Genomic DNA, 26,861 nt, shown 5'->3' with positions numbered 1-26,861 from the left:
CGACAGAAAATCTCAACGTCGGCGAGGTGCGGACCACGCGTCATCGCAAACTGCTCGTGATGCATACATACAGCGCGGCTGGCGATCATGGAGTCGATGTGCGGGCGGTGCGAAGGGCTCAAGGTTGCGGTCGCAGTTCGTGTGTTCGTATCATTCATTGTGGCGCGGGAGAGTACTCGAACCATCCAAAATTTTCCGCATTGTATGTAATGCACTATGGCCAGGGTAAGTCGTGAATTCATATCATTCCAAAATTCGTATCAACCGGATTTGTATCAACGAGATTTTACTGTATCTTCTGCTTTGAAGTGTCTTGGAATGATGTGTGCAATGGTGAATGTCGAACCACAGAGAACAGGCTTGTACAAAGGAAGAAGGTTACCAGTTGTGTAAAAGCTTTCTCCTACTGTCATATCTTGTGGCACACAATGGGCATACAAGTATGTGTTTCAATGATAGCTTGTATGAGCATCAGTACAAAGGAATTCAGATCATACAAATGTTCATTTTTTGGGACACCTAAATGCTAGCAGACTTCAGCAAGTTTTATATTTTAATCGGGGCTGAATGAAGATCAAAGAACAATATCAGAAGCCTTTGAGATCAAAACGCATTGTGACTTCTGTGTCTTACTGAATAATGTTCAGTAAGGGGGGAATATTCTACCCCTGGGAATAATATATGCAAATGTACACCTGTTGTTTTGGTGACACCATGCTGTGGCAGTTTATGCAGTTTAGACCAGGGCTCTCCAATTCTTTTTTTTTTTTTTTTTGCCTTTGGCCACGTTGACCAACCTTTATCTTGTATAGGCCATCAGCTGTAAATTAAAAAAGGAATGGTAATATAGTTTTGATTTCTTCCTGTTTTCTTTTTTTGCGAAAATAATGGAAGTTCTAGACCACACTGTTAACAGGCTCATATGTAATGGCTGCCATTCGCTTTCTACTCTTGTCAAAGCTATCAGTTAATTTTTCTAATTACATTGTCATGTAATGGTTAAGGGAGACCAGTAGTCAAGGTGGCAGGGAAAAGCTTTTGAAAGATTCTTCATTTGGCTGACTTGTGCCCACAAAGAACTGAACAACTCAGGAGCAGAGACTGCAACAAATGTGCTTGGTGGTTGTTGAAAGGACAGATTCACTACCACTCTCAGCCCCAGTTGGTTTAAAGCTGATAAAGAACTGTCAGGATTGGGCGTTGAGAGCATCTCGGACTGCCTTGGACAGCATGCTGAAAGCATTCGAGACAAACATTGAAAAACAGTTTTTACGCTGAAAATTTTAAAACTGCAGTTTCACCATGCTGCTTGCTTCACTGCAATTCTTGACACCCTATGCAGTTAAGCATGCTGAAAACATGATGGGCCCGTTTTATGAAGGGGAATCTTCCCTTTGGTGAAAAGGGCCTTTCCGGCTGTGCACGTAATGCGAAGCACCTGATGAAACCGGGAAAAAAAAAAAAATGTTCTAACTTTGCCGTCATCTGAGTGCAGGTAACCATTGTGCAGGCATTGATCAGATAAAATTATTCTGATGCATATAATCTTCGGCAGGTTTTTCAGATCCATTCAATAATTCTTGAGCATTCTGTAAGGTGTTTATTGGGGTACCAAGACCGTAAGCAACGTCCGCAAACCAAAGCGACGGGGGTAGCGTTCGAATCAACAGTGCAGTGCCAACAAGGCTCCGGCTCCACTTCGTCTACCTCTTCGGGTTGGCGCGCGAGCTGATGGCGATCGGGATTACTACAATTCTGTTAATTCTGGATAGTTTTTCTGTTCCCTCTGAATTAAGCAACAAGAATTTATTGTATTGAGCAGCAATATGACACCTGCACCTTACACCAACTATTAAGCTCACAGGGCACAACCTATCAGTATATGCATATTTTTTGTCATTTCTTGTTCTTTCTTTTTTGAGCATATTTTTAAGTAACTATTCAGTAGATAGTTGCTGCCATCACCTGCCCATCATCTTTCAACGCTAGCATTGAAATGTGTATATCACATGAAAATATGTGAAAGAAGTGTTATATTTGATGATTTACCCCACCCCTTATGTAATACCCCAAAAGGGGCCTTTAAGGTGAAGAAATGAAAAAATGAAATCCAGAAACGGTTAGGCGTTTCTCGAGTTCACAGCATTTAAATACTGTTTTATATAGAAGTTTGAGGTAGACCGGCAAGTCCAATTTATTTGTATTTTATACATTTTCTTTTTCTCTGCTTTTGTACCTACAAGGGCTAATAACAATGCGTATTATTGAAAACCATGAATAATTTCCCTTTGTTAAGAGCTAAAGTTTCTTTCTATGTCTTAAATGAGAAGGTCACAGCAATCATTCAAACATTGTGAAAAATAGTTAGTGGCCATGCAAGCGTGGCACCCCAGCTTTAAATTCCTCAGTTTGGTTGTTGTGAATTATGTACATTGACTAGCAGCCACTGAAATTGGAGGTAGGAGGTTAGTACCCCCTCCGTTTTGAGAGAAACATCTATAACCGCTAACTTCCTTGTGACTGGATGGAATATGACTACCTGTTTAGACAGAAAGTTCGAGCACAACTTGGAATAGCAAAAAGCACTTTTCTGTGGGGAATTCAGTCTGCCGCTCTGGAGGAGCTTTAGCATTGCGAGCACATCGTGCGAGCACGCAGTGCTAAAGGCTAAAATGTCTTTTTACATATCTCCTCCGCTGTTGCACCAAATTGGAAGCATTTCTAGAATGCAGCGTTGTCACTGAAAGCCAACGTTAGTGATAGTGCATGGAAATTTGATTCTGGCATGGAATGTAATTTTTCTTTTTCACTGCATCTCACATTTGCTCTTTTTCAGTGATGCAAGCCCAGTGACTGTAGGGATGTCTTATCACAGTTGACAGTTGCAAAGGGCGGGGCAAAATCCAATGCAGCAGGCTTGTAACAATTATCATTTTCATATGAACCTGACCATGTTTCCACTAAGCGTAGCTTCTTGTGAATTTATTAGGGCTTGCTGCTTTTGCGTCAGATTTTTCACAAAAATTATCAAGCCACAATTATGTGTGTTTGGGTTTTTCAACTAACACAATTCACTTACGCTCTTCCATCTGCAGCTGTAGACACAGTTCTCGAGGTTCTTGGATTGTGCAGAAAAGGTTTGAAGTTGCTCAATGTGCGGTTTTGAATTAGTCTGATGACACCTGACGGGAGTCTTAGCAACTCTCTCATAGCCAGAGTGCTTTGGAACGCTAACCGCCGTATTCACAAACACGCCTTCACTCGAACTTCTACTCCATGCGGCCCTCGAGGCCTGTTTTTCGTTTCAGAAAGCAGTCTCCACTCGAATCGCTCCTCCAGCGGCAGAGAAAACTTGAGTATTCTCGAGAATCTCGAGTCTGCGACGATGCTACCTTGGCCACTCCTCGACTGCCACTCCGCTTGTAAACATGGCCGACATCGCATCGCTCGCCTGCAGTGTGGAATTCGTTCTACCGGTATATCAAACTTTTCACGAAAGAAGATACGACAAGGATGCACCGAACCTTTCTCTAAAGCATCAGCTGAGAGTGACACTGACCCAGGACTCCTGGCACGCTATCATTTTACGAATGCGGCCATGGCTAGCCTCCATCCGTCCCTGCCGCTCACGCCGAACATGGAGAACCTTGATCAGCTACCGACATCTGTGCGGTGTTGATCGTCGCATCATCGCATTGCGCGTGTGTGGCGCGGACACATTTCAAGTCGTCGCCAAATAAATGGACAACTTTCTGGAGCCCACCGAGTGCAAAGTTGAGGCGCGATTTGATCGTAAATGGGGAACTCGCCCGCGGCCGGACTCGAGAATCGAGCAGCGGCGGCGCAACTCTCCATGGCTCGCCCTGCGCACTTCCGCAGACGGCGGCAAATTTGTGAGGGGAAAAGCGTGTTGCATGCAGTAAGCTGGGGGGCACCATAGGCGCGGTGGTACTGTGCGAACATCTGTGCTTTACCCCGCGCATCAGTGGTTTGCCCGTCGCCCGAGGGTACGTATAGTACGTTTTTGGACGCGCGGCGCTGTCGAGGGAGCGCGTTGGTGTGCCCGTCCTACGGAGGGATATTCGTGGCTGACGAAGGGCATGGCTTTTAAAGAATGTTTCCAATTGGGGCTCTCAACTTGTTTGGAACCCGAACGCGGCATTTACTTCTGGACAGTCGAATTCAGTGTACATGAGCTGCAACGCGCTGCAAATCGGCATACGTGTTTTCACTGCTCGCCCCCGAGCCGCCCGAGCCCCATGAAGGAGCCATGCTCGTTGGAGTTGGCGTTTACTTTTTTTTTTCCTGCAAAATATTTTGATGTCTGTCAAAGCTCGGCAATAAAAAAAAGTCTGTCAAAGCCTGGCAATAACAAAAAAGGCAAAGCGGCAAAGGCCGAGAGTAGATCTCCCAAGAAAAAATAAACCGAAGTATTCACACCATTTTTCGAAGCTTACGTCATGTTCTGTGTAACCTCTGCGTCACCAACAGCGACTGTTGCCAGATGCAAAAGCATTTTCGGCCATTTTTCACAGCCGCCATTTTCATCCAGCTCATAAAACAAGTCCACTGCGCTGTTAACGTCGAGGTCGCTTGCGAAAGTTGTTTAGAAGTCTTGGCATGAAAAACTATGCATGTTACACACTTCAGCACGCAGTTTTCGGGCCAACAGTTCACCTTAATCTCGTTCCCATACACCGCTTGCGCAACTTCAAGTGGAGGAGGTATTCTCGAGGAGAACTTGTCGAAGGAAACGCCGAGGGGCTTTCATGAATCTGAATCGGCCTTGGAGTGGCGGATTGGCTATATTCTCCGGTTCAAGGAGTGGAGGTGGAGCGTCGAGTAGAGACCTGTTTGTGAATACGGGCGTAAACCCCACGCACCTAACCCCTTTGGCATCCTTGAGGTGGCGGTTTCACTAGCACCATGTGGCAAGGAAACAATGAGAAGGGATTCATTTTTTTCTCTTTCATAACCTAAGTATTAAATGCTTTGCTAGTAACATCATTATTGTGCACGCTAATTCACCTTTATTCAAGTTCACTTATATATTGTCTGCATCATTTTTATATCCCTATCAGGTGTGACCCTGCCCATTTTCGAATGCTACCAGGAAGGCACTGACAGTGAGTTATTGTTTTTCTTAATTTTTTTTCTGTACACATGTACTCGGTGTCTGGTTTTGCACAGCGCCAGTAGGAGAAACAAGGAGGGTCACAAATGTATCACTGCCTTTCAGCGTACTGCATGTTAGGTAATGAGAAGAAGCCATCACAAGCGAAGATTCAGTATGGAAAGTGAGATGCAACATCGCCTCATTCTTGGCTCTATTGTTTCAGACATTGCCACAAGCTACCACTGTGGTGTTTGGTTCTTACTTCCAGTCTTCTTTAGCTCCTCTCGCTTGTGGGCTTCACCTAGACCTGAGAGAATAGCTGGCAAGGGTTCATGAACGGGAAATACTTGCAAAGTACAATAAATGTTGATGATTTCTTATATAATAAATGGCAACAGATGAGGGCATAGGTTATCTAGAACCACGGCTACCTGGCATCCATGCTGATGATGCAATTCTTGCACCAGGCTAGCAACCATTTTCAAGCGAGGTGTTGCTATGCCTAATTTTCGTCATATTGAAATCACTGCAATCGACTCTTTGGGACGGGCCACTGCCTATGATAACTTTTCTGATCCTGTTATCAGCACACTTTAAATAGAAAAAAACTTGTCGACGATTATGTTACTTCCTAATGCCCCGTCTGCGGAGCTAGTTACTATGGATAACGCCGACGGAGACGGCAGTGACGATGACGTGAAATGCAGGAACGGGCACCAAAGAGCTGCGTGGACTTTGTTTCCGCAACAGCTTTTAGCAGCAAGCGTACAGCCAGGCAGCAGCTTCTGCTAGGCTTTAGTTAGGTTGGTGTCTTCACTGCATGGCAGTGGTGGGGTGTGAAAAGTGAATTTGCGGGGTTTCAGGGGCCACCCTTAAGCATTCTCCATGTGTACTTCATCCTACAGTTTCACTGAGCTGTCAACTCGTGCTGGAAGCCAAAAAACTGACCATTCTCTATGCATGGGAATTGATAGAAATGTCATTAGGAGAAGTGCCGCTTGCTAAGTGGAGCATGCCGTCTAATATACCAAATGACCGCTGAAATTGCAGTTTGGCATGTAGCCTGGCTGTCTAGGACTTCTAGGATGTGATTTTCATGTGGGTAATCTGTCTGCTCAATATAGTAGCTACAAATTTATGTCACTCTGGTTTAGTTCAGTGAAACTGAAAAAATCTGAAACCTTTCAAAGGTCCAACAGACTAAACCACTCCAAACTAGTACGCTCAGATTTTGCTTGGACCAAACTGTTTCAAAAGTCGTACTTTCTCCTCGCAAAACATCAGTGGAGCTGTTTGCCTCTGTTTATTGCTGAATGCAATGATGAAAATGTTTGCTGTGCTGTTATTGCAAAGTATGTAATATTTTATCTCTCTCCTGCATAGGCAGTGCTGCTACCTGCAGTATTTGCAAATAAGTAATAAATTGGGACATTTGGAAATGTTAGAATTACCGAACCGCAGGAAAAAAAACCAAATGCAAAAAATTTTATTGCTACAATGTGCTGTGCATACTCTCTTTCCCATGCACTAGACATACACTCTGCATATAGCTTGGCCTAATTTTAGATGGTGGTTTGTTTTTTTTTTGAAGAAAGGTCGACTTGCACTTTAAATAATTGACATGCCTCATAAGCCATGGCATGAAATTAGAAGAAACTGCTCAGGCCGAGGAAATGGATGAAGAATGGTCACGTCACGTGGCTTACAGTGCTGCTGATATCGGTGGGAAGCACTTTGATGCCAATGCTCATCATGGTTGAGTCAGCCGCTTCATTGTTTTGTGGCAAAATTGGGATCCGGCATTTCGGCACGGCACCTCGAATTTTCTAATTAACTGGACTAGGGCTTGCTACAGCTTCAAATCATCCACTCTGAATTTACGTCGCAAATTTCAGGACTGCAGAAATTCTTTTAAATTATCTGAGATTTCGAATTGACTGTGTTAGAATTATTGAGGTTTTACTATGCATCCAGGCTCAATTATATATTTAGCAGTTTTCAGCGCCAACACCAAGAAGTGTGCTGTGGTCCGTGACGACCGCAGAGCAAAGTGGAGGGACGCGCGCTAAAGAGCTTTCTTTTTTTTTTTTTTTTTTCAAAATTCTCAATGGCCTAAAAAGGGGGAGGGGGGGGGGTCATGTTCATTATGCGAGTAACTATGGTAATTTGAGGTGCCCGTTAGCCATTCTCTAAGCCATGGTGCACCTTTAAAATAGAGGGCATAGGTCGGTGTGGTGCACTGTCACATCCCTGTCAAGGGCATGACTGAGCTGAAAAGGGACAAAGAGTGCTCACACCGCTGCTTCCAGTCCATCCTTGCTTTGATGAAGCATCGAGAATAACAGTGGTTGTGTTGCGGGGAAGCATGTCTCCAATTCCGCAGGGGCGCACTTCAGGCATAAGCATCGTTTGTGTCATCGCTCAATTGGTTTGCAGCAAAATTTAGATCAAGAATTATAGTAAAACACTGAAAACCTTCGAACTAACAGGGCTGGTGCTGTCTACTGCTTCTAACAGTACGGGTAGCTTTACATTAGAATTTTTGGGAGTGCAGAAACTCTTCGAATTATTTCAGATTTCGAATTAGGTGAGTTTGAATTATCAAAGTTTTTTACCATAATTAATCGTCGAAGTAAGTGGCTAGAAATGAGAAGAAAAAAGAACAATCATATTTTTTGTACTTTCATATCTTTCGTACTTTAATACCATATCATATTTTTTGTACTTTCGTTGAAGCTATAATTAAATGTGGAACTAATGTTCCTCATTTAATTATAGCTTCACATTTGTCAACACAAAAAAAAAAAACTATTCCCCTATGCTTTCCTTTGCGTCAGTGGTTGTTGGCTTCTTTCTTATGAAAGAGCTGGTAGGCAATTAACAGGAACGTTCGAGTGGAAAAAAAGAAAACTGGACAAGATTGGCGGTACCCTATTTGTCCAATGCTTTAATGTAGTCCCCTGATGGTCATGTGGTCAAGGGTTCTGCTGTGGTATTCATGGTACAGTCAAGGTATTTCGCACTGGACTCTTAAAAATGGACACTGCGCTGTTAGACAAGATTATATCCTAATTTGTTTCTACATGGCTCGTTCAAATACGGTAAGCGGCTACTGTCTAATAGCATATTTTCACATTTAGAAGCACATGTACAAATTCGAGCTTAGCAAACACTTAGGCTCCTGAGAACTGCATAAAAAAATGCATGCTTTAATTGTTACAGTGATTGCCAGTTCACTTGGTACTGAAGCAGTGCAGGAAGCTTGTTTTTCATGTCACTGTATCCTCTGAAATTTTATCCTTGATTTTACCGTGACTTGTTTGTATTTTGTTGAAGCTCTCAAAATTTGCTAGTCTATAATGGGCGGTAACTAGGACACTGTCAACCTATTTGGAAAATCGCATGCGCCGTGCACTCTTGATGCCATAAAGAACTAATCCACCTGCCTTATGCCATGTGGACATACCCTAAATAGGATGGCTGAGGAAACTGCCAATGACCTTTTTGTTCTTGACTGCCGTGGTTCTCCAGTCTGGCATGCGAACAGTATAGCGTAATCTCTGTTGTACAAACCTGTTAGGATGACTGGAAATATCACCGAGAGCAAATATAATATCTGTGTGGAAAATCACTGGAAATATCTTTAGCTTATGTAAATGTGGAGGGCTTTCTTAGGCTTGCTACGTATAAACTGAGATTGCATATGTGTGATTTTGCTGCAGTTTGTCATGTCCAGTGAGTTATCAAAAATTTTGGAGAACATGTGTTTGATTTTAATCTGGTAAAAGGACAGTGAAGAGACAAAGGGAGCAGTGAAGATTACATATTCCTGCTTTGCTACCTTCTAAATGTTTCTGTAAAAAGAAATTACTTTCGGGGACACTTTCAGTTACAAAAGAAGTTTCTTTAGGGAAGAAAGTGGGCCTAATGAAGCATGGAATCACCGAAACAAAAAGTTGAGAACAAGGGTTCACTGCCACATTGGTAGCCCTAGAAAGGAATTTGATTGCTTTTTGGCAACCTACCATCTGCAGTTACGGTATGTCGTTCAGAGTGACCTAATCCACTCAATTACTTGCCATTGTTATTGGAAACACTTTTATAGAGATGGTATGAAGCAGCGTGCTTTGTTTTAAATTTCCACGTCTAACCCTGAGCAGTTCACTTGGACCATTGTGAGACCGGTGACTGTGATACATGTTAGGCCAGCATGTGTGATGCCTTGAGTCAGTAAGTTGGGATACTGTAACATCCAGTGTGGCCCTGTTCCATATTTGTAACCGTGCTCTGAAAACCTCAAGGAATGTTGGTTGATGACTTTTTACTCTTTCGCTGTCAGCCAATGAGCTGGCCGGCCTGGCTCGGGGGGGCCAGAAGCTGGGCAAGCTCAAGAAGAACTACTTTGAGGCGGTCAAGCTGCTTGTGGAGCTGGCTTCCCTGCAGACGTCCTTCATCACCCTGGACAGCGTCATCAAGACCACCAACCGACGTGTCAATGCCATTGAGTACGGTGAGTGGGGTGCCATCATTTCCAAGCGCTGTACAGTGCTAAGAAAAGTGATGTGCCTTGGTGCAAGCACGCGTTAGAGAAGTACTGGGAACTTCATCCTGTTTTACGCAAAAACTGTAAAGCTCTGTTTTTGCGTTACCGGTGTGGGGTACACGGGCAGAAAAGTGATGTAGCCAAGAATGCAGGGTCGAACCCCAGCCGTGATGGCCACTTTTTAATGGAGGTGAAAAGCAAGATTCCCGTGTGCTGTGTGATGACAGTACGCGTTTTATAAAGAAGCCCATATGGTCGAAATTTCCGGAGACCTCCACTGGTGGTGTCCCTCGTAGCCTCAGTCTATTTGAGAAGTTATTCCCCATAAACCAAACCAAACCAAACAGCCTGGTGGCTTGGTTGCTTTAGTGACAATTGCATGCACCAATGTGTTGGTGACTTTTGGTATCACTTCCTGCTCGCACCATTCCTGAGGCAAGCAATGATTTTGCCTTAAAAACGAAAAAACTCTTTGCGCCAGGCCTTCAGCGCTTGCATGCGTGTGCAGCCGTCTGACGAGTGGTGAAACGAACCAGGAATGGTCCTGCAGTTTCGGATACTGGCATGACTTAGGGCCTGGAGATTATTAAATGTGTGCTCTCGCATTACATACCGTTAGATTATCCCAGGGAGTGACCGGCAGCGCAAATGAGGTGTGTGAATGAAAGGCACACAATTCGAATTTTCTTTAGCAGAACTGAAGTGCATATGAGCGAGCTCCTTTTTATGATGCATGGAATCACTTGTGCTGTGCTGGGAGCTAGTCCTAGCACAGGTGTGTACTGCCAGCTGCCCTTCTAAAGTTATGCAAACAATGTCCGACTTTCCGAACTCCTTTTCAGTGCCTGAAAACAAAAGGGTTGTTTGTGAAATGCTGATGCAAGCTCAATGGTCTCGTGTCTACCCTTGTGCACCAGCTTTGATAAACTGCAAGCTCCAAAATGGGCCTAAACATTGTCATGAACTAATGGTGCAGGAATTAAACCACGCTGTTATTTAGTTCAGCACATGGTCCACACAGTATATAGGGCCTTGGCACTGACTTTCAGTGTTTTGCCGTGCATGTCTTTGTCTTTTATGGCCGAAGGTATGCGGTTACTAGATTCCGACAGGCGAAAATCGAGGTGGATCAGAGTGGTTGCTGGGAAAAAACAATGTCAGCAGTGCGCGCAGGTTGCAGCTTTACCCTGGAGAGCTACCGGTATTTCACAGCTAGTTTAGGTGAATGAAAAATTCTTAATTTCTTAACATTTAGGAAGTTTGATCATTTTAAATCAGTTGAAAGACACAACACAGTGAAGGGAAGCAAACAAGATCAGGCTGTAGCTCCAGAGAAAGTTTGAATGGTGAAATTATGGCTCAAATAAAACCCATTGGTACTGAACACTATTAGTACACTGTTTGAAGTTTGCACACCTGTATTCTTCACATGGGCACGAAAGCTTGGCTGTCTCACAAAAAGCAAGTCAGTCACTTTGAGAGAGTGGCACGTTTTTTTTTTTTTTGTTCCAGTAATAATTTTACTGTAAATTTGCCAGCTTAGAATGATGGAGGACAAGACTGCTGTTCACAAACACAGTCTAGAACATGAAAGTGTGGTGTTGCATTTTGAAACTGCATCAGCCTATCGTAATCAGGACCCTCACTTTTGTGTTAACATGTGGGTGTTTATGTTCAGCAGCAAAAGCATTTCAATACCTTTCAGTGCAACTCCACACGTGGCTTTTGCCAAGCAGTGGACCATGTGCTAAACATTCTGACCAGGTACGAAACATGTGCATGGGGGGTTACCTCAACTGGTGGGCACGCTTTATTTAGTTGCCAATTTGCCGTAGACAAATTTAAAGGGGCTAGAACTCCACAGGGAGCATCTGTTAAAGCAGGTCTTTGTGTGTTTTGTGCGTCACCGCGGACCCCGAGCACCCACGCTTAGCCGTGCGTGGCATCGCCGTGTCTGGGGAAAAGGGGATCCTGGCGGTTGGGCCGATGCCGAGTGTTAGGACTTTTAAGACCCCTTGGCAGAGGCAACACACCACTTTGGCCTACGTTTCCCACAGACGGCACCCCCGGGCTGACACACCTGATCTCCTTTCTGACAACTCTCCTGTCCTGTCTTCTTGGTTTTTCCTTCTTCCTGGCAGCTAGGATGAACCTTGTGTGGTATAGCTACCCTGAGTTATGCCATATTTGGTTATACAGTCGAACCCGGATATATCGAATTTCGGTTATATCGAACTCGCGGAATATCCCCTTGAAAATCCCATGTAAAAGTATAGGAAAGCCACGTCATATAGTTGCGGTGTACGGTTGCCATGGGCAGGACTTGCTTGCCATTCTATAATGAACACTCCATAGTGGTTAGCTGACACCGCAGCCTAACATCATACGCTTTTTATGGCTTCTTCCAAACCAACTGATCGCATTTCCAAGAAAAGCTGGACTGAGTTCTTTTCGCCAAAACGGCAAATCTTCCCGAAATAATATGTGATCCACAGTGAAAGCCCTGGCAAACAAGCCCTCGAAATATCACTTGATCTACAATGAAAGCCCTGGCAAACAAGCCCGCCTAATACCTCTGTAAGAAAGATGATACAGCGCCGACACTAAAGACGATGAAGACGCCGATCAGCTGGCGCGCGCACTGAGAGCTCGGACTGTCTTGTTCGGACGAGATTGTGCTTTGCTCTACGATCGTCTTGTGTCACAGGTCGCCGTCTCCAGTCCTTCAAATAACCTCCAATAAACCCTTCTTCATTTGGTGTAAGTGCGGGGTAGTGGATATACGTCTTTACATGTAATTTTGCTAAGACGGCGGTAGTCAACGCAAAATCTTATGGAGCCATCCTTCTTTTTCACAAGTACCACGGGAGACGACCACGGACTAGATGAACGGACCACGGACACCTCCTTTAATAGTGTCCAAGTCTCTCATAACCATATTAGGTCCTGGGTGCAAAGCTAGTTAACTGGCCAGCAGGGATTTCCTGCTTGAACTCCAAAGCAAGCACCAGTACAACAACCTTTGGGGACATCCCAAAAGTTGTCTGTGCCCACAGATCTTTGAACGCAGTCCAAGGCGCGATCTCAGATAGCACATTGCTTGTACAGTGTTTGTTGAAGATAGCAGTCTAGTTTTCTGATTGCTGTACAGTTGAATCCCGCTATAACGAAATTCACGGTGCACGAAAAAAAATTCGTTCTCGCGGAACTTCGTTATCGCAAAAATTTGACGTGAAACGCAGAAAGAATTGCCCAAGCAGCAGCAAAGGCGTTTAATGCCAAAAATCTGTAAGCTTGGTTTGCTTACGCTTCACGGCGAGCAACGCCGTCACGCGATTTTCGCACTCGGTCAGCAAACCCATTGCAACATCGTCGTCTCGGACAGCAACGAAATTCCTGATGACATCAAAAGCGTCCATCACCTGTACGGCGGTTGCCGCAGCCGGCGCTTCCTGTACGTCGTCGTCTTCTTCATCGGAAGAGTCCTTATCATTCCGGGCAGCTTTTAGGATCTGCTCATCACTCACATCTTCGTGAACAACAACACAAGCGTCAGCGCCGATGTATTCGTCGAGCTGGAGATTAGGCGGCACGGTTCCTATTTCTCCCAGCGTTTTCCAGGCGGCCGCGATCCCCGGAGCCGGTGACGCCTCTTCGTCGTCGTCTGTAACGCCTGGTGTTAGGCCAGCAGAGTGTACGGGTCGACCTTCGGCAAATCCGGCGTGCCTGAAACAGTTCACAATTACTGAGCGCCCCAGTGTGCTCCAGGCAGCAGACATAATCTGCAGTGCCACGTACAAGTCCACCTTCGTGTCTTGGCCGGTTTCAGTGTTAAAAAGCAGCCGCTGAATTAACCTCCCGCGGTAAGCGCGCTTCAGGCTAAGAATCACGCCCTGATCGAGAGGCTGTAAGACAGACGTGCAATTGGGAGGGAAAAACCTCAGCTCCGTGTTAGTGAGCTTGACTTCATCGGAGTGATGCGCTGAACAATTGTCCAAAAGCAAGCAAACTTTACGGCCCTGCCGCTTCATGTCGCGGTCGAATGCCATCATCCACTCGGTGAAAATAGCGCGGGTCATCCATGACTTGTTGTTCGCCTTGTACTGCACAGGTAGGCTACGAGTTCCCTTAAAACAGCGCGGCTTGGCACTTTTGCCTATGACTAACGGCGGACGCTTGTCCGAGCCATCCATGTTTGTGCAAAGCAGCACTGTGATGCGTTTTTTGCTGTGTTTGCCGCCGTGACAGCGCTGCCCCTTGAAGTCGAGCGTCCTAGCCGGCAACATCTCGTAGAATAGCCCGGTCTCGTCGGCGTTGTAAATGTCTGCAGGCGCGAAGTTGCTTAAAATTCCGGCCATGTTACTCGCCTTCCAAGCAGCTGCTCCGTCCACGTCTGCTGACATTGACTCGCCGCACAACACTTTTCCAACGATGTTATGGCGGGCCTTGAAACGGTTTAGCCAGCCAATGCTGGCTTTAAAATCATCAATGTCAAGTAGGCATGCATAGTTCAAGGCTTTCTGCTGGACGATGCTTCCGGACAGGGGGACGTTGCTGGCTCGTGCTTCCACAAACCACGCATGCACTGCTTTGTCCAACTCTTCATGGAGGGGCCGCGTCACCTTTTTGTGCTTCGAGGATGTGCCTGAAGCAAGTGCCATTCTCACGCTGTCCTTATTGCCTAGAATCGTTGACAGCGAACTTGCAGGAATTCCGAAGTCTTCAGCAATTGCCGCTTTCTTCCTTCCGCTTTCTGCTTGGGCGATTATTTGAGCTTTTTGCTCAAGGGAAAGAGTTTTGCGTTTTTTCACTTGCGTTGCCATCGTGTCCTGCGGATGAAAACTCGTCGTTGTCGAAGAGAAAGGCAGCGAGTGAACAACGCGACCACGACACAAAGCCAAAATGGCGGAACTGCAATCACGTGATTTCATGCTTAATGTGGCTTTGGATTTGACTTGGACTTCTCGCCAATAAAACTAGTTTCGGTTTCGATTTTGAACGCGAAAATTTCGTTGAAGCGGAAACGCTCTGCAAAAATGGTTCGTTGTGCAGAGAAATTTAGGCCATTAATTCTTATAGGATACTCGCGGGGAATAAAAAATTGTTCGTTGTCGCGGAAATTTCGTTGTGGCGGTATTCGTTGTGGCGGGATTCAACTGTAATCAGTTTCAGGCTTCTTTTTGGCACCCCTCTGGTGCCGTTTTCCTTCTGAAGTTTCATTTTAGGGAGACGCCCAGAAACTATCTTTATGCGCACCCCGTCGCAGTGGTACAGTGGTTAGGGCGGTTGTGCCCAAGGATGCGTGATCGGATTCCGGCCGTGGCTGCTACTTTTTGATGAAGGCGAAAAGCAAGGCGCCTGTGTGCTGTGCGATGCCAGTGCAGGTTCAAAGAACCCCAGTTGGTCTGAATTTCCGGAGTCTTGCACTATGGAGTTTCTCGTAGCCTGAGTCGCGTTGGGACGTTAAACCCCACAAACCAAACCCACCTTTATGTGCAGTCCATGAAGTGGGCTGCATGGGCTGCATACTTTTGATCTACAGAGGGCATACTTTGTGTAGAAATGTGTAGGCCCTGTATACCTATCAGTGCAGTTCAGTTGTGACCATAACTTCTCACAGTTTGTCTCAGTTTGTCTTAGTTTTTAAATCGTATAGTTTTGCACTTCACTGAGTCACGAGAAAGATGCATCATGCTGTTGCTGTGAGGACTGTTTATAAAAACAAAACTTCATAAGCACAGGCTAGAGTTGATCGTTAGATGGAAACAAAACATCTTTGGTGACTACTCTTGGCAGTGTTGTGTCGCATCATTATTTGATTTAAAACTGTGTTAACATGTCAGACGCGAAGACTCACTGTACTCTTCCTGGGTGCTTTCCAGTGATCATTCCTCGCATTGACCGCACTCTTCAGTACATCACATCCGAGCTGGACGAGAGGGAGAGGGAGGAGTTCTTCAGGTGGGTCGAACTCTCTCTGTTCTTTGTGGTACATTTAAATAGCGGCTTGCTTCATTTTTGTACACAGTTGCGAGGTGGCAAAAGTAGTCGCCACGTAAAGGACAGATTTGAAGAATCTCTAGTGCCTAGCCATTAGAGTTACTTCTGTTAATCCTTTCTCTACCACTCCCGATTATACTCTTGTTGCCTCTTTAACTCACTCCCTGCTGGCCTCAGTACTGCTTGTGCAAAAATAAATATGGGGGGTGCATGTCACACCATCTATGGAGAGACTTCATAAATGCATATAACATGTACGGTAAATTTTAAACAGGCAACAGAGGAGATGTTTGCAGATTTGCATCATTGTCATCTTAGCAGCACAGCCAGGGCAAGCACACGTGCCAGGTATATCCATGCTTTGAAGGGCAAATAAGTTTAGGAAGTGTTGGTGGATCCGTACTCAAATGAAAGTGACAATGCTGAAGCAGCTGAGATATATTTTCCTGGAAGTAGCCCTCATAACAACAGTATTTGTAACATGCATGCATAAAAAACAAAATTTCCAACAAACTAATATGCAAAAAATATAGGCCAGTGAATATGCAAAATACCTGTTAGGAAAAAAACTTGGCAGGGAAAGGATTCAACAACTAGAAGAATTATTTCATTTGCAACATTTTGTAAACACAAGAGGGCTCAAAAAAAATTATTTGTTCATCTTTACTGATTAGAATGAAGATTTTGTTCTGCTATGGATGTTTTGAGTTTATATCATCAAAGCTACTTCAAGTGTGCAGTTTCGCTGACTTCATTTACTGGCTGCTGTGTTGACTCATATTGTGCGCAGTAATAGATGGAAAGATGAGAGTATTTATAGGATGGCATTTTATTTGCCTCTGTTGTAATCCTATCGCCCATATTTACAAATGCACCTCTACTCAACACTCTATCTCCACTGTGTGCAGTGGAGAAAGCAACCACTCCTTCACTTTAGGGCCAGTTGGGAATATGGCATATAGGGGCAAGATTAGGGCCACATTTTGACCCCAAGAACTGCACGGTGCTGCGTGTAACACCATAGTTTTTCTCGCGTCAAGTCAGTTTGCCTTATGAGTGTGAGTGTCGAACATTTTCAGAAATAATTTACCCTTAGTGTGAGATTTTTTTATTGCTTATTTTAAAAAGAATTAGTCCTGATAAATAGGCAAAAAATATATGGGGAGAGTATTAGTCATGGAATCAATAAAATTAGTTGAATGGGAGAACAGTAACACCCCATGAGTGTCCAAAAGCTGAGAGAGCACCAACGAAGATAAAAATCAGCCTTCATGAGCTTCCGCTAGTGTCCCAACAAAGACAGAGATCAGCTTTTGTGTTTCTGTTGCAATCGCACGGAGGAAGCAAAACCATCGAGGGTGAGTCGCTGCAAACATCTTGTAGCACTGAAGGTCGTTTTTTTTTTTTTTTCTGCAAGATGGTAGCATAAACAATTTTGCAGCCCTTTTTGTAATACCTAGGTTTTTAACGGCCTCCACTAGTGTCCCAGCTAAGATAAATATCAAACTTTGCATGTCTATTGCGATCGCGCAGAGGAGCCTAAACTGCAAGGGCACGCCACTGTGCGCAACACAATGGTCAAGGTCAGTTTTCTTTGGCAAGATGGTAGCATAGGCAATTTTTATTAGTTCTAATTTCTAGAAGATGGGAGCACCTCCCAGTAAACGTGTGAAATTTCCAACGCACGGTCAGCACAGTATGCGTGGGGCAAAAATCACGCTGGATGGAATTCGGCCACAGTACTCATGTAGCGAAAACACTCAAAAGGGTTAAGGAACCTTCACAATCAACTGCGACGTTCGCAGCTTAGTAAAGCATGTCTTGTGGGCTGTATGAACGAGGAAGCTGTGCTAAACTGCTAGAAACACTTGTACATCCAGTCGCAGTCACTGCTAGTTACGCAGACTTCACATAGTGCGTCATGTAGGCCGTGACATAGGCTTTGAGAAGTGGTGTGAAAACTTGCGTTTATTCAAGTCTGGTGTGAAATATGTTACGCTTGCCCTTTGCCCTCGAAGGCGAGCAATGGAAAGAAAAGCACCTTGTTGCAGTGTGTTGCATTGCACACCCAAACCAGACTTTCCAGAATCAAATGCGGCTAGCGGTTTCCAAGCAAGCTGGGAGCCGTAATTCTAAGCATACTTGAAAAGCGGTGCCTGTCACCGACCATGAATATCTACTTTAGAACAAGCGAACCAATGTGCTTCCTCGATGGCACCGCGCGTTCAATGACATAGACAACTGGCAACCACTGATGCGTGTAGCACAGATGTTCGCATCGCTCAACCATGCCTCTGGTGGCCCTAGCTTCTTGTATGCAACAAACCATTTCCTAGAACTATGCTGCTGTCTGCGCAAGTCACCGCGCAGAGTGAGCTTGCTATTAGCCCTCAAACGTGCACCTCAGCTCGGCAGTGAATACGCTCTGAAACGTTCATATATCTGGCGACGACTTCAAAAGTGCACCGCAGAATCAACTACAGCTATTGTTTCAGTGACTGATCACAGTTATCCAAGCACTGCGTCTGCAGCAGGGGTGTCAGGAGGCTAGTCACGTCCGCACTAGTAAAATGATAATGCGGCAGAAATTCCAGCTTCGCTGTCACTCATCTTACCTACGCTTTAAGAAAGGTTTGGTGCATCCTTGTTGCATCCACTTCAGCGAGAAGCTTGGTATACAGTCGAAACCCGCAATAACGAAATCGCTGGGGACAGCGAAAAAATTCGCTTTCCCCAAAATTCAGTTGCTGTGAAAATGAGACAGGGTAGAAAACAGCTCGCAAAAAGAAAATTTATTGTCAAAAGTCAGTTAACTGTGTTTGCGGAGCCTTGCTTTGCAACAACTTCATACTTCTGCTTTCACATTGCAAGCCACAACATCGTGGCGGAATTTAAAGCGGCTCAGCAAGCCAGCACTTGCTCTGAATTGTTCATGCCCAAGCATGCAGGCAAAGCCCAGAGCCTTCTGTTGCAGCGCTTTGCCAGACAGAGGCACTTTGTTCGAGTGCTGTTCACAAAACCAGGCAAACAGTGCTTTGTCGACGTCCGGGAACGCCGCAGCTGTCACGTTTTGGTGCTGTGCTCGAGCACTATTCTCAAGCGCACCAAGAATGGCTGCCTTACTTTCCAAACTTGTGGACAGAGAGCTGCACGCAATCACGTATCCAATCCGCAATCCCGTATATCCATTTCTTTCTTGCCTTTTTCTACTTGAGCAATGATGACAGCCTTCTCTTATAGCGACAAAAATCATTTTTTGGCTGGCGCAGATATCTTTCAAAACGCAAACACGCCGACTGCTGCTCATATACACCCACACACACCACCACCACCACCGTACACAACGAACGCACGTGCACCGCTTTGGCAGGCCTAAAAGTGTAGTGCCGATGAAAAGTCTAGTGTCGCCCCCTGATAGTGTCGCTGCGAGACTGCTTCCCCTCAACATAGCCTCAGAGACCCTGATCTTGCATGAGATCATAATCTGAGTGTGTTCAGGCGCATTCATTCATTCATAAATTTATTCATGAGGATGACCTGAGGCCTAGAGGGAAAGGGGGTGGGTTAGGTGAGGTTGAGGCGCGGCCTTTGCAAGCACCGCCCTGCGGAACCGATCACAGAGGGCACGCGCTGCGCTAGTATGGTGGCTAGCGCGCGGCTAAAGATGGCTAATGTCGCTCCGGCTGCAAGGTTGCCAGGCGCCAACACTGTCGCTGCAGCCACGCAAGCGTGCCGTGGCAGTTTACTCAATTTGAGCACTTTTTTGACACTGTTATTCATAATGTGGGAGATAATATGCGGACGGGCGTTGCAGAAAATTTCATTATCGTGGGATCGCAGTACGAAAATGTTTCGTTACCGAGAGATAAGAAATACATTGAGGCCTCTAACGGCCTCTGCCGGGGATCCAGAAATACAGTCGAACCCGGATATATCGAACTCTAAGGGGATCGCGAAATAGTTCAATATATCGATATTCGATATACAGTAATTGCCTTGTTACAGCACTTACGATGCGAAAAAACGATACCGTATTTGTAGCGTAATCGACCCACTCGCATAATGAACCCATTGCACCCGAGAATTTAAAAAAAAAAAAAAAAGCGTTAAGGCCAGCTTGCTCACATGCAAGCGACTGAGCGATCTCAGCGACGAGCGGCAGCAACAGCGCGAAAATTTTCAAACTTGTTGGAACTGCGTCCCTCTCGCCGCTCGAGCTACCGCGGCAGCTCAAAACAAGGTTTCTGTGTCGCCGCGGCGGCAGAAATCGCGAGCATTTTCGCTTGCATGTCGATGGCGCGCGTCAGTCTGTTTTGGTCGTCTCATCCACAGCTCATTGGCAGCGTGCCAAGATGCTGCACAGCAGTAACGTCGGGGCGCGTTTATCTCTTGATAGCTCCTGCGGTGGCGGGGAGCGAATTTGGCAGAGTGCCCGTGATGGCTTGATTGCACAAGCCTGGTTCGATTTATCACGCCGCGCTTGGGGCGGGCGTCGTGATCGCAGCAGCTTACCGCGTGCTTTCGTTGATTCATGCAGGCAAGGATAAACGATAAAAAAAAAAGGACTCCCGGAAAAAAAAAAAAAAAAAAAACCTGCCGTTTTTGAAAGTCCGCAGCCGCCATGTCTTACGCTACGCCGCGCGTACAGCACAACAATAAGAAAGGATGACTCACAAAAAAAAAAGAGAGCTTCTTAACATCCGCAGGCGCCATAGTCACGTCAGCCGTGCGGCGCGCGCAGAGGGTTCGCAACACACGCTGGAGAAAGCGTCCGACGTCTGTCTGAAAACGGGCTGAGCTGGCTTGGCGCATGCGTAGCGTGTGCTGAAGGGAAGAGATAGCTAGGCAAAAGAATGGGCACACCCATGCACATGGCTTGCAAATGTCATGTGTTGGCGCACGGGAAACGATAACTGCAGATGTGCGCGCCTTTGGGGAATGGGCGCAAGCTGCCCAGACCAGCCGTCGCCCTCTTTCATTCCTTCCGCGCGTGGCTTGAAAATGTCACGCGGCAAACTGCCAAGGGTGATGCGATCGTCTTCGGGGAAGGCACACTTTCCAGTGCGTGGTGCGGAGTTCGATATATCGAACGACCGGAGAAATTGAGTTTGATATATGACGCGGCTTTCCTATACTTTTACATGGGATTTTCAAGGGGATATTCCGCGAGTTCGATATAACCAAAATTCGATATATCCGGGTTCGATATAACCGGGTTCGACTCTATTTCATTGCGGCGAAAATTTCGTACTCTAGAGATTTCGTTACCGCGGGTTTCGTCTGTACCAGTATAGAACGAAGTTCGCGCAATGAGCAGCAAACGATGCAACATCTATCATGTTTGCAAGTGGAGTGGCCATTGGGGAGCTCGCAAGACAGCACCGCTGCCACCTCGAGATTCTCGAGAAAATTATCGCTTTCCTTTTTAGTCGAGGAGCAATTCCAGTTGAAGTTTGTTTCTTAAATGAAAACCGGGCCTCGCCAGGCTGCTTTGATTACAATTGTGTTCGAGGGAAGGTAGGTTTGTGAATACGGTGGTAAGTCATCAGAAATTGTGTAGACAGAGTCGATCTTGTTCACACATGTACACATGACACACATCTACAAGGGCAAAGTTGATCTGTTGGCTGGAGGACTTGGGGTGTATGGTACTCTTTGAATTCACGTCAAGTTAAGTAAGCCTCACCTGTCTCATTGTCTGTTTGTAAATTATAAAAGTGTATGAAAATAAAACTTTTTTCTGTTCAAAGCTTAATAAGGTCTTCAATTTTCTGCAAAAAAAGTAAGCTGTTATTGCATATTTTTGGCTTGAAAACAGAAAATAATTCCAAGAAGGGTCGCTGTAGCCACTGCTGTGGTTGCATTGCCGTTGTTCTTATTAACTGAATATTTTATATAAAAGGGGCTGTTACTAGTGAAGTGGAGACTGTATTATACTATAGACTGTAGTCAGAATTTCCAGAGCAAACTATGGCATCTCTCGTAACTTGAGTGGCCTTGGAACATTAACCAAACTAGTCAAATACTTATAACTTAGATGGTCAGTCACTCTCTTTCTCAGTCAGTAAATTGTGGCTTTGGAGGAGTGGAGGAAATATGTAATGTTTTTCTCGTGCTGTAGTGCACAGATGGTAGGGCACTTATTTTACTGAACAGCAACATGGGAATGGTACTGAAGTAAGGAAATATGTGGAAGTGTTGGCAGAGTTCTCATAACTATAGAAGATTTAATTTGTTGGTGAGCTGGTCATTGAAGAGATCTGCCTGTAGTGTGACTGTTGTGGCAACTTGAAGTCATTTTGCGTTGCAATGGAAGCATCTGCTGGCGTTGTTTCACAAAAACTGTGATTTACCTTGTGTTGCACTCGGGAAAATTTTTATCGAAATGCAACTGCTGGTTGTCTAAGCACCTGTCGAGGCTTTTGTTTTTTGTTTATGCGTGGCATGACATACTGGCATTTTTTATTTATTTTTTTATCTTGTGTCTTGTGACTGAACCCTTGGGTGGGCAGGCTGAAGAAAATCCAGGAAAAGAAGAAGCAGATCAAGGCGCGCAAGGCAATCGAGTTGGCCAAACACAATGCTGAGATGGGAATGACCGTCGAGGACCTTGAACAGGCCCCAAACATCCTAGAGGACTCGCACGATGAAGACATCTTGTTCACTTAGGAAGTACTTGTGTCCCTTCCTTCAGTTAGGCACCTTCTTCCTGTTCCCTATGGTCCCTTCCCCATCCTCCTCTTGTTGCAATTCGAGTAGTCGAGAATATACTTCATGTTGTTGTTTGTTGTCGACATTCCAAGAATGTTCTGCCAAGGATCTGCTGGAAAATAAATGATCTAGGCTGGAGTTTCCTCTGTGAATACTCTCCTTGGCGCCTTGGAGTTGACAGGTGAGAGATTGTTGCTTTGCGTCTGACAAGCTGGTGCTGGGGTCTCGGAGGAGACATCCGAGGGCCATCAAAGCTTTTGCATGTATATCCTCAAATTCTGAGGACCATAGTTCATTTTTTAATACTCTGCATTCCTTGCTGTTGAGGTGATGGTTCTAAGCTTCTGTTGTTTCCTTTTAATTCCTGCTTCTTCACTACTCACTCCATCTGGTTAGTCCTCTTTTGTTTATGCTGGTTGTTGAAGTAAATCTCGTTTTGTGCCCTTTTGCTTCCTTTCTTCCTTGGTTTCTTGGTTGCCTGCATGGTTGCTTGGTTGTTTGCTGGTGCATTATGCCCTTCATCCCTGTTTTCCTTTATTTAATTTGTTCTGTAGTATGGCTTTGCTTGTCACCTCTGTTCCTTACATTTGTGTTCATACCAAAATCCTACCAATCCATCTTGTGTTTGTTGCTTTTGATCCTGCATAGCATTTCTGTTCCAGTTAAGACAATTGAGCTGTGAATCACCTGTTAGCCGTGTCATTATCCTCCTGTCGCTGTGCACCCTGCTACTATTCTGACTGCAGAAAGTGTGCATCGCAAAACTTTAGTCTCAGGCATCATCCTTCCAGGAAGGACTCGAAATCACGGCTTTATAATGCTACTTGAAGCATTGCTGTATATGAATTACTGCATGATATTTGCTTATGATCGTAAATAATTTGATCTAATTTGTCTTCTCGCTAGTTTCATTTTCAGTTTCAACACCTGAGTGATGGCCGTGACGTCAAAGTCAACTCTAGGTGATGTGAAAGATGAAAAAACATTGATAGTGTCGTTCTTGATGTAGGACAAGGACAAGACAACAAGACAAAACACACAAGCGATGCACACAAGTACATGAAAATGAACTACCAACTCGCCCAACAGGAAGTTTTAATGAAGTGTTCTTCTGTCATTTTCTGCAACACTAAAGCCACTCTGCCTCACAAACAGGAATCACAGCAAATGAAGCAGCAGTGATTGTTTTTTATCCCTTATGTGGCCTAAATTCGGCTTCACGTCACAGCCATTGCTCGGCTATTGAAGCCTAACCAGGGAAAAAGAATCAATTAGAAATTATCTAGTGCTCATAGGCGAAAACTATGTGGTAACCTTCTTGTGCGAGGATTTCATCATAAATAAGAAGAAACATGAAATCAAGATATGGTTTTTGTATGCCTTTAGCACTTTATATGATATACACAGTACAGTACGGAGCTTTCAAGAAACAATAAAACTGATTAAAGTCTGCCAAATTTGGTAGTAAAGATTTAGTTTTAACCGAGTAAACTAGTATTCTTGGCATAAACCACATACTTAGCAAGCTATTAAATGAGTAACACTTGGTCAAAATTGAGATAGGACAGCTTAGGGCTAGCCACGGGCGAGCCCCAGTGGTTGTATTGTTGAATAAGCAGTACATTTCTGCAGATTCAGGACTTGCTAAGGTTTAAACATCGTTGCAGATCAAGAAGCACCACTGCCTTGCCTGCTAGCTAAGCACAGTTAACTATCATCACCATCTTAGAGCAGTTGCCAGTTAGGCAAGCTTATCAGTGCCATGTAAGGCACTGACTTAAAACATTGCATGGGTGTCACAAAAAGAGTTCTGGCATCATGGTGGCAGTTCGGTCACTGCCATCAACACAGACCTGTGATCTCCTCCCTCTCATAACCCAGCACGATAGCGAAACAATAACACGTCAGCTGCCGGTTGTCTCGTGTAGTTTGCATTACAGTTTTTTATGATACTAATAACTTTTCAAACTAGCTCAGCCCAAAGCACATTTATAGATTAATTACTGCCAAAACGCTAATGCTAACAAAAATGCGGCCCTGGACATACTAGTGATATTTGACCGCGTAGGATCGCCATATCAAAAGGCCAAAAAATAACTTATTCAACAGCTGCACCAGTTGCACCATTTTGATAGAGCTGTGTATTTCTGTGCCACAAGTGTGAAATTTGTTGAATTTGTGCCATGCTGTGCCAAAATGCCCTGACTATCCACGAAAGTTTGCCATACTCTGAGACCACTTACTGCAGCTGTGATAAGGGCAGTCACGATGTTTCAGACGCTGCAGCACTCATCACTGGCCTTTTAGTTTTTTTTCTCTGCATCCATGTGCTTTCTCCGCTTTAGAGCTCGCTGAAGCGTTGCAGATTGAGGATGCTTCACCGCACAAGTAACCATTTGTGCAGTGAAGCTTCCCCATAATGCAAAGGAGCTGTTTGTGAGGAGGCACCACTGCTACTGCCTCGCATTGCGAAAAGGGCCATGTTGGCACTTGTGATTTTGGAGCGACATTTCAACACTGTGTTTTAAGCGCCCCATGCATTTGTTGGATGTATCTCTAGTCTTTTATGTGGCTCATGGAAGTTTCCGATATCCTGTTGGGCCAATCATGTACAGCATGAATGTTTTTATGGTGTCTCGTTGGTAGACTCACTATCCAATAGTCAGATAATGTAGGAAGTGTTATGGCTTCTCTGTTTGTTCTAATATAACTGGAGGTGGTACATGTGACATTTATTTCTGGCATCAGCAGGTCTAGAAAAGCTCAGGAGCAGCCTTAGCTATTGAATTCCATACTGGAATTTCAGTGGTGTTCAAGACTGCCAGAATTAACATTTGCGGATGCTGGAACATCAAAATACTATGAAGTCTGCTCTGTGCACAAGATACATAACTTAATATCCTGAATAATCGCCCACGTCCTCTTAATCAAAATACAGTAGAACTCTGCTATAGTAAACTCTGATATATTAAAAACTCTGATATAGCAGAGTGAAACTGAAGTCCCAGTTCATCTTCCACAGACAACTGTACATTTTTCCCCCTTTATAGTAAAGACATTTTTGGTAAAAATTGGTTATAACTAAAGTGCACCGGGCCGTGGCGACGTCTTCCACGATATGACATCACCACCAGCGCACTACCTAGAATCGCGAGGAAAAGATTTTTGTATTTGAAAACAAAAAAATAACATAGTGTGTCATTTTGAGTGGCTTTTCCACCAGGCTTACAGCATTCAGGAGAAGCCTACTTTACGGAGGCCTTGAAGCCGTGAGAGAAAGCACGGAGCGCGTAGGAAAAAAAAATGTAAAGCTGTCTACAAACATGGAAAGGAGACAGCGCGGTCCATTCAGAAAGTAAGGGAGAGTAAAAGTGCAGCAAGAAATAGGAAAGGGGAAGAAACGGGAGAACATTCACAGCATTGTGCAGCACAAAGCATGAGGCAGCGGAGGTAAGAAGTGGAGGTGCAGCGTGTGCGGTCTTGAAGCACTTGACTGCCATGCGCATTTATCATTTATTTGTTTTTAAAAGACAAATGGCGAAAATTAACAGTGTTCATGTAAGGCTTTGATTTTCACATGAAATCGAACTTAGTTGTATTCGTAGCCACAGTGTCCTCATGCTTAATTCTTCCCTACCGCGGCAAAATGGCTGTTTTCTGTAGGTTTTAGTAGATTACTTTTTCTCTAAAAGCTATCATGTCTAAACTCTAAACCAGCCCGGAACCTCTGCCGAGGTTCCGGGCTGGTTTCCATCGTCATCGGGGTCGGAACTTAATTCTGACAATAAGGCAGCATCTTCGTCATTACTGCTGCTTCAGTCATCGATAAAATCGGTCGTACACAGTGCGGAATTGTGAGATTTGCAACGTTTCGAAGCGCTCTTGGTCGATGCGGATGCCACGTGCTCGGAGCGCTAGAGAGCCTACATCGTAGCGCGAGAGATATTGTAAACAATAAAATTTAAGCTTCAATTACTCGACTACTCACTAGATGGTGCAGTGGGTCCGTGAGCGACGAGGAAAGGTTTAAAATTTGCTCGCGAAGTCATCTTTAGTGGGGCGGAGTGGGGCCGCCGGTGTTCCGGGCTGGTTTCCGTCGTCAGCCGAGCCTGACGATAAACTTGCGGCTGCAAGTTGGGTTGGATAGGCAACCATGGTGGATAGCTTCCGATACGTCAACAGAAAGCTGACGATAATTGGCAGCATCTTCAGAGTCGCTTCTGTTTGGGTTATCGAAAAAATTGATCGTAGATTATGCGTAGTCTTCAAATTTGGGACGTTTCGAAGCGCTCGTCGTCGAAGCGGATGCTGCCATTCTCTCATGCGACTGAGATGCTGCTGCGTCTTCGGAGAGCGCTAAAAAATAGCCGCTTTGCAGGAAAAATGTAAACTGCATCAAAATCAAACTCTGGTGTCAGACTACACACTAGATATTAGAGCGTGTCCGTGAGATTCGCGGCAGGGTTCAAAATTTGCGTGCGAAGTCATAGT

At 45.0% G+C, this 26,861-nt stretch overlaps 1 protein-coding gene across 2 annotated transcripts in view; it reads left to right on the top strand.

Moving 5' to 3' along the window:
- LOC146177075 (V-type proton ATPase subunit D 1-like) overlaps positions 1-26,861 on the top strand; it is a 60,017-nt gene that overhangs the window by 8,081 nt on the left and 25,075 nt on the right. The window contains exons 4-7 of one of the 2 annotated variants that reach the window (XM_084583091.1): positions 5,082-5,126; positions 9,456-9,626; positions 15,542-15,620; positions 22,172-22,508. In XM_084583091.1, the coding sequence (XP_084439217.1) occupies positions 5,082-5,126; positions 9,456-9,626; positions 15,542-15,620; positions 22,172-22,328 (452 nt within the window). In that variant the 3' untranslated portion in view covers positions 22,329-22,508. Of the gene's footprint in view, positions 1-5,081; positions 5,127-9,455; positions 9,627-15,541; positions 15,621-22,171; positions 22,509-26,861 lie in introns of those variants that run through there. The other variant, XM_084583092.1, reaches the window with a different exon arrangement.

This window comes from Amblyomma maculatum, chromosome 10, assembly GCF_055883805.1.
Source record: "Amblyomma maculatum isolate TAMU_Amacu chromosome 10, ASM5588380v1, whole genome shotgun sequence".
NCBI lineage: Eukaryota > Metazoa > Arthropoda > Arachnida > Ixodida > Ixodidae > Amblyomma > Amblyomma maculatum.
The sequence above is the reverse complement of the archived record's forward strand: the minus strand, read 5'-3'. Positions and strand labels throughout refer to the sequence as shown.